This window comes from Diceros bicornis, chromosome 7 (assembly GCF_020826845.1).
Source record: "Diceros bicornis minor isolate mBicDic1 chromosome 7, mDicBic1.mat.cur, whole genome shotgun sequence".
Taxonomy (NCBI): domain Eukaryota; kingdom Metazoa; phylum Chordata; class Mammalia; order Perissodactyla; family Rhinocerotidae; genus Diceros; species Diceros bicornis.
This window is the reverse complement of record NC_080746.1, coordinates 75,372,610-75,380,473: the sequence shown is the minus strand read 5'-3', so window position 1 is coordinate 75,380,473 and position 7,864 is coordinate 75,372,610. Positions and strand designations below refer to the sequence as shown.

The following is a 7,864-nucleotide window of genomic DNA, read 5'->3' as shown; positions in this document are numbered from 1 at the left end:
TTCACTGGGTTAAAATCAAGGTGTTAGCAGGCCTGTGTTCCTTCTGGAGGCTCTAGGGGAGCATCCAATCCTTGCCTTTTCCGGCTTCTAGAGGCTGCCTGTATTCCTTGGCCAGTGGCCTCTTCCTCCAACTTCAAAGTACATCACTCTAACCTCAGCTTCTGTCACCACATCTCTCGCTGACTCTGATCCTCCTGCCTTCCTCTAAAAGGACCCTTGTGATTACATTGGGCCCACCTGGATGATCCAGGCTCATTTCCCCACCTCAAGATCCTTAATCACATCTGCAAAGTCCCTTTTACCATGTAAGGTAATGTATTCAGAGGTTCCTGATACTAATATGTGGGCATATTTGCAGGGCCATTGTTCAGCCTCCCACAGCTGCCTAGAAATAGGACGGCTCAGTCAAAGGGTATAAGTATTTTTAATGTAAATCAACATTTCCAAATTGTATCAATGAACACTCACATCAGCACTCCTAGTACCGGCTTTTTGAGGGCAATTGGGCAACGTTGACTAAGGTTTCTGTGTCTTCCCCGCAGTGCAGAGCAGGGTATCATGCACCAACCATGATGCTGGTTGCTGATGCGCTTCTTGTTAATCTTTCACTAAAGCATCTAAGCCAAAAAGAGTTGGTTTCCTAGGAGGCAGCTGGAGGAACAGGACTGCAAGTTTTGGCCAAAAGGTTGGGGTGGGAGGTTGGCTTCCAGGAGGAACAGGCAGGAGCGGGTGCCTGGGTGGGAGTGAAGGTGAGGTGGGAAATGAAAAGCCAGGAACACTGCAACTCCAGTGATGGAGTGTGATCATCAGAAGCTATGGCCACCTGTGAGTACATGGTAGGGGTGGGGCAGGTGGCCTGGGCACTGCTGCCAACTGGAGCCAAGGAGGGCCAAGTCAGCAAAGCTGGGCCACCAGTGACAGATAGGATATGAAGAAGGGGCATCCGAAAGCCTGAGGCCACCCTTCCAAACTGAAGCTGCAGAAAGACATCTAGGCAAGGCTGGCTGGCTTGACCTGGTGCTCTCTGCCTGTTTACACAACAGCTAACTAGGATGGCCCTGTTCAAAAGCTGCCAGCGTGTACATGAATGTAAAAGATGGGCACAGTCGTGAGGTGAGGGATGAACAGCCAGGAACACTGGGATTCCAGCAATGACTAAAGAACCACCTGTGTCTTAATCTAAACATATTGTTGTATAATAGAATCAATATTTTAAATCAGTTCTCTTAAAAGGTGTGTTTAAAGTCATGTTCTGTTGAGCTCAGAGTTTGAAACTCTCTCTGAAAGCTACTGATATGTGACTTAGGGAGTGTGTTGTGCTGAGAAAATGACTGATTACAAGACTTTGATCATTATCAGTGATGGAGAGGTGTGGAAGCCCTGTCCCACTATATCTCTGGCTAAAATGATGGCAAATTAAGAAGTATGAATTTAAGGCTATAAATGTCCCTCTAAGTATTGCTTTAGCTGCATCTCACAAGTTTAATGTGTCATAATTTTATAATTATGCAAATCAAAATATTGTCTAATTTCCACTCTGATTTCTTCTTTGATCCATTGCTTATTTAGAAGTGTGCTTCTTAAGAGGCTATAAAGCTCTCTTTTCATTAGGAAAAGTCTCAGGATTCATGTTAGCATTCAGATATACGATGAGAGGAGACACTTACTTGTGAAGCAAAAACCAAGCATTCCAAGTGTTAGCTTCAAAGGGGATGCTCCACCCTTCCAGGCAGGGTGGAGCTCTTGCACCCTAAGCACGGACTCAGGCCCTAGGACTTTCCCCCTCTTATTGGTGGGTGCTTCCTCAGACCTCTCCTCTCCTACTCCTTCCCACATGGGACAACCCAGGAAAGCATTCTCCCACTTGTCCCTTAGATGGGCTGATGGTCCTTTAAAGCTAAAAGGTCACTAAGAACCCAATCCCTGGACTCTCCCTAAACCTAGAACAGTCAACAGTGGCTGCAAAAACTTACTGAGCTCTATGAGAGAACCACAGAGAAATAAACACAGAAACATTGAGAGGCCAACGTGAAACCTACACCCAAGACCTGTCCCATCCACATCCTGTGTGAGAGGCATCTATCTGACCCTGGCCCCACAGAGCTGGGACCACTCCTCAGGACCCTCACCTGGGTGCCAGCCCCCCACGTCCCAATGTCCTCTTCCTTCTTCCCACCCCTTCCCCTAGAAGCTGGTCTCCTATAAGTTCAGTTCCAACCAGCAGACACCCACTGAGGGCCTGCTCTGAGTGGGACACAGTGCTGGGCACAGGTGGGGCAGGAGAAGGTGGGGTGACCCCCAGGGCCATAAAACAGGGTCTTCCCTTCACAGCTGAAATTACTTCAGATTCAAAGCAAAGCTGATACCCTCAGAGATGCTCAGAGGCCTGATGTCTTCCCGTGGTTTATTGGATATATAAACAGAATACAGATATAGGAACAAAGAGGCTGCAGGAACAGCTGGGGACCATCCTGGCACGGGCCCCGAATCCCAACCCTAGGGGCACTAGGGCAGCCACACATCTCCAGACATGTAGGGTGTAGGGCAGTGCTGGGGCCTGAACAACCTCATGTTCATGCCCTTTGGACCCAACAGCACAAAGTGGCATGGTGGTGGGAGGAGGAGGTGTGCTGCAGAGTAGGGTGTGGAGGGAGCCCTAGCCTTGGCTTCAGGAAGGACACTCTGGTTCAGAGACAGACTCTGACAAGTTTGCAGAGATACAATGCACACGCACAGGGCCTGCATTTTCCAGTGACAGATGCTCTCCTGCTAAACAGTCCCATGAAGCAGAGAGCCAGGGATTGGCTGAGCCACGAAACTTACACTCAGGCCCCTCCAGAGACCAACGCTGCTGTCTCCTTGGAGAAAAGGCACATCACAAAGCCAGGAACTGCCCCTGCAGGCTGAAGGTACCATTAAACAACCTAGGGGTGGGCTGTCCACCAACACTGAGATGAATTGTGCTAGACCCTCGCTGAGAAAGTCATTCCTTCCCACCACCGCCTCACAAGAGCCAGCCTACCCAGCAGGAAGGGGAGTGGGGGTGGGGGTGGGTATGGAGCAGCCATGAGCCTGCTCTTCTAAATCCCTTCCTGAATGACAACGTCAGTAACAGAATACCAGGGCATCCCTCTTGTGGCTACAGGGGACTTGAGGGTCACCAAGCCCATTCCCCAGTCTCTGGGCCTGACCTCACAGACATCGGTGAGAGGATCTGGGCCTGGAAACCTACCATCTTTGCTTCTGGGAAGTTCTCCTGGGTGGCTATACGCAGGCCTGCGTGTTGCAATTAAAGCCCGCTTTCCTTTTACTGTGTCTGTGGCTCTCCCGTGGTCAAAGGAGGCAAAAAAGAGAATGGGCCACCACATCCTGGCCCTGCACTTGGGCCCAGCTCTGGTCCCGGCTTCTCAGGAAAGCTCTCACCCCTCCCCCAAAGCACGGCAGCAAGAGTCACAGACGCGCAGGGGCCGCTGCCCCTCATCTAGGGGCCATTCCGGACCTTGAGCCAGGGACGGAGTTGAGCTCCCCCAGCCCTCAGCTGTGGTACTTTCCCAGGTGTGGAGGAGGGGGAGCCCAGAGAGGGAGCCAGGACGGGCAGGTGCGGCCTGTTCTGGTCACTCTCTGTGCCTCTGCCTGCCGTTCCCTGCTCAGCACGGACAGCTCTCCACACCTTTAGTGCCTCCCCCGCCCCCTACTGAGTCTGCTGGACACAGAAAGAGGTGGTCCAGCCAGCCCCAGCCGCCAGGCCTCAGGACCACTGGCAGGCACAGTCGGTGGGCTCCTGCACCGTGTAGGGCACCCAGGTGGCATTGGTGGCACAGAAGAGCTGCACGGAGCGCCGCTGCAGGCCCACCTCGCGGCAGCACTTGCAGAAGCGAGCGTACGCGTTGATGTTGTAGTTGCAGATGCTGGCGGACGGGCACCTCCCATCGCAGGACACCAGGTTCACCTGGAGACGGGCAGGCCCGTGAGGCAGCTGTATAGCTCCCACCCCCAAAGTCCCCTCTTTGCTCATCCTTGGCTGCCCCCTCGACCCCACTGTGTGGGTGCTGCCCCCCCGCCCCCCCCCGCAACGTGGGTGCCACGCACGGGGGTGTTGCTCCTGCATTCATTCTTGCGGATGGTCATGCGGATGGTCACCTTCTTGCAGGAGCGCCCATCCTCTTTACCTGGGGGGACAGAGCGGGTGAGGCAGCTGCAGCTGAGAGGCACTCCGGGAGCAGGACAGGCCTGACTGGGGCAGTGAGTGCCTGCTGGAGAAGCCTCTACCGGCGTTGGCGCCCCTGCGCTAGAGCCCCTCCCCATCAGGGGGAAAGCCTGCGACTCAGCACCCTGAAGGAGGAGGAAGAGGAGGCTGGGAAGGCAGGGGAGACAGAGGAGAAGGCCTGGTTGGCCTGGGGGGCTCTGGGCCAGGGAAGAGGAGGATTTGGACAAGGCAGGCTGCCTCCTACCCCAGCCCCAGAACCTGGACGTGTCCTCCCCTCTCTGAGCTTTAGCTTTCCTACTCTGAGAGGGGTTCTAGCGTTCAGATTCTGCAATTTCGGGAATGAATGGAAACCCCAGTCCCTGGCACGATGCTTGCACACAGCAAGTTCCTTCCGTTTCCTTATCTATCAAACAGGGCTGGGAGGTGCCCACCTCGCACAACTGTTACAGGGATGGAAACTGACGAGCCTGCAGTTTCCTCAGCCTGGACCACGCCTCCCACAGACAACAATCCTGTGCTCGTCCACGCCCGCACCTGCTCAAATATCTCTTCACCGATGCCTTTCCTGATCTCCTTCTTGAAATCACAACATCCTCCCTCCACCCAGTCCTCCCTCCCTGACCCCTCCTTTGCCTTGTTTCTCTCCAGGGCATGGTCACCAGTCAGAGGCACACTTATGATCATGCTGGTGAAACATAAGCTTGAGGGCTTTCTTTTGCATGGGCTCTTTCCACAATTTCTCGTGAGTTCTGTTCTCATTCTAAATAAATCATCACTTTCACACCTCAATATGGATTTGTAAGTTTGTCTTCTTTTTCTTAATGAGGCCCCCCCAAGTTTCAGTCTCCATAGATGCATCCATCCTAGTACATGTTTTACTGTGTCTCCCACTGCAATGTCAGCTCCACGTGGCCTCGTTTATGTGTCCACTGTGCCTAGAACAGGGCCTGGCATGTCGGTGCTCCATAAATATCTGATGCATGCACTCGCTCTGTGAGCCCAGGGTGCCCGCCGGAAATGGGGTGGAATCCTTTCTTTTGGCCTCTGGGCCTCACCACAGTGGATTTCCTGCCACATGGGCTGGAGGACTCCTGGCCAGAACTAAGTTCACTTTGTCCTCCCTCTCCGCTCCCAGGAGGCAGGAGAACCGAGGGTTGTCCTGGCCATGGCCCTCCAGGTCCTGGACTGAGACTGGCGGAGTGACCAGCGGGAGCAAAGCAGTGGCGGCACTGGGCGTTGGTGGGCGCCAGGTGAGCGGGCACGGCTGAAGCATTCCCATGCAAGCCCCGGGGGACGCGGCTCACCACCCACATGCACTGTCGGCCGGATGGCCTTCGCCAGAGGCAGTGGGGGTAGCACCCTCCCCTCCCCTGCCCCCAGAGCGCAGGGCCACCAAGCAGAAGGGACATTGTTGGAAATAGCCATGCGCTGCCTGCCTCGGCCCCGTGGCCTTCGAGAGGAGTACCTGGGCGACAGTGGACACTAACCCGAGGAGGAGAGGCGGGGCTAATGGGGACCACAGGAAACAGGGTCCCTGGGGAACCTGGGGAGAGGGACATGGGTCGCAGGTCATAGGGGAGTACACAGGACATTCAGGGGACACGAGCTGTGGGTCAGAGATCAGCCAAAGAGGCACTGAGCCCAGCTTCCTTGGAGCATGTGATGGGACATAAAAGGGTCCCAAATCCTACCGCCCTCCCAGGAAGGGTCTGAGGGCCCTGGGGGAGGGGAGGCGTGTGGGCAAACGTCCTAAGGCTGTTGGGATGTGCGTGCATATGTGGTTGGGGGCTGCAGGTTCCAGGGGCCTCGTGTGAGGACAGATGCACAGAGCTCTCCCTCAGGCTCGGTCAGGGACCCCATGGGCCTGAATCCCACCCAGGAGGCACCTCCAAGACAGGGTTCCTGACCACAGGGAGAATTCACGTGAGGGGCATCTGGGCTGGGGGTCTCGGCAGGGGCGGGAGGAGGCAGAGTGGCTGCTGAGTCACTGACCTCCTGGACCCAGGGTCCCCTGCCTCCAACAAGAAGCAGAGGCCTCGTGTTGGGACAGGGACATAAGCACTGGGGGCGGGGGGTGTTATTCCTTCATCTACTCACCCCTGAAAGGCCACTACCAGAGGTGCCAGTCCAGGAACCTGGCCCTCTCAGCCCGACCACAACACCCTGTCCTCCCACCAGAGCCCCTCACCCCTGTGCCCACACCATGCTCACTCACATGTCCTGCAGCATCCTTCCAAGGAAGGTACCACCGAGCCCCCGACCTAGAGGGAGAACAGGGGAGGTGGGTGGAGACCCCGCCCCAGCCAAGAGCCACAATCCCAGCAAGAGGCAAAGAGTCCAAGAGTCTTGACTCTTCCTCCTGTGATGCCCCAGGGCGGGAGCTCCAGGCCCTGCTGGCCATCAGGCCCCGGCCAGAGGGAGAAGGGGCCCCCGGGCTGGCCATGGGAGAGACCCAGGAGCTAACCTCACTGGTTGGGACACTGGCACTAAGGCTGCCCGCGGCCCCCAGTGTGGCTGGAGCCTGGGTTACCATGGTGTGGGGCCCCATCTTTCCAGTGGCAACTCCCCTCATGCCCCACCCCCACCGCCCCTGTTAGTGCTCCCCACACAGAGAGTCAGGGAGGGCAGGGGTACAGGGGCTGACCCACTTGGTCAGCGGCCTGGGCTCTATCTCAGCCTAGATAAGCTGCTCCTTTCCTCTGGGCTTAGTTTTCCCATCTCTAAAATGGGGGCTATGATCCCTGCTAGCCCTCCTCCTCTATTGTGACATGGATAAAACAACGCATGTGACAGTTCATTGTAAATCTGTGTGTGTGTGTGTGTGTATGTGTGTGTGTGTGTGTGTCTCAGTATATATGTATGGTTGATTGAGCATATACACGTGTGTGTACATGTGTGATTTTGCATGTAGGTGTGTGTATGGGTGTCTGTGTGCATGTTTTCTAGGTACGATAAGAAATCTTTAAATGTCTAATATTAATCTCAGGAGCTTTAACAATTCAACAACAACTCCAAATCCTCCAGGAAATCCTTTCCATTGAGGTGTGCCCACAGTGACAGCTGTCCCTGCCAGTGCTGTTCCCGCCACAGGACTGAACTGTGCGTCTGTGTGGTGCATGTGTGCAAGAGTGCCTTGGTATGTGGTGGTGCGTGGTGTGCGCACTGGCGTGCGGAGGTGTTAAGGGCCCTGTGGGATATGTGGTGTGCGCGAGTAGCCGACTGCCTGTGTTGGTGTGTGAGTGAGTGTGCCTAGAACACGCGACAGTGGATGTGTGCGTGCACCTGCGTGTGGCTGTGTGATGTGTGAGGATGTGGGTGTGATGTGGTCAGAGCAAAATGCATGAAGAGAGGTGGAGCTGGGGTGGCAGAGCAGGTGTGGGCTCCAGGGAACCCCCCCACACACACCCCTGCACATAGGACCTCCCCCCCTCACCGTACCCCGCCATGGGTAAGACCTCAGGTCATGCCGAGGGAAGGGGGCTGGCACTGACCTTGGCACACTCAGTCTCGTTGAGCGGTGGGCAGCTGATGGGTGAGCGGACCAGCACAGCCCCTAGGGGAGTGCTGCTGCAGTGGTGGCGGGTGCAGTGCGAGACCCACGACACTCCAGGCTGGAGGGCACAGAGGTGGGCAGTGGGGACTTGTGGCCAGATGGAT

At 55.6% G+C, this 7,864-nt stretch overlaps 1 protein-coding gene across 1 annotated transcript in view; it reads right to left on the bottom strand.

Moving 5' to 3' along the window:
- Positions 1 to 2,412: 2,412 nt before the first annotated feature.
- The window catches only part of OTOG (otogelin), a 93,175-nt gene continuing 87,723 nt past the window's right edge, over positions 2,413 to 7,864 (bottom strand). The window contains exons 53-56 of the mRNA XM_058546078.1: positions 7,699 to 7,818; positions 6,423 to 6,468; positions 4,090 to 4,169; positions 2,413 to 3,949 (exon numbers count right to left, since the gene is read on the bottom strand). Coding sequence (XP_058402061.1) covers positions 3,749 to 3,949; positions 4,090 to 4,169; positions 6,423 to 6,468; positions 7,699 to 7,818 — 447 coding nt within the window. The 3' untranslated portion in view covers positions 2,413 to 3,748. The remainder of the gene's footprint in view (positions 3,950 to 4,089; positions 4,170 to 6,422; positions 6,469 to 7,698; positions 7,819 to 7,864) is intronic.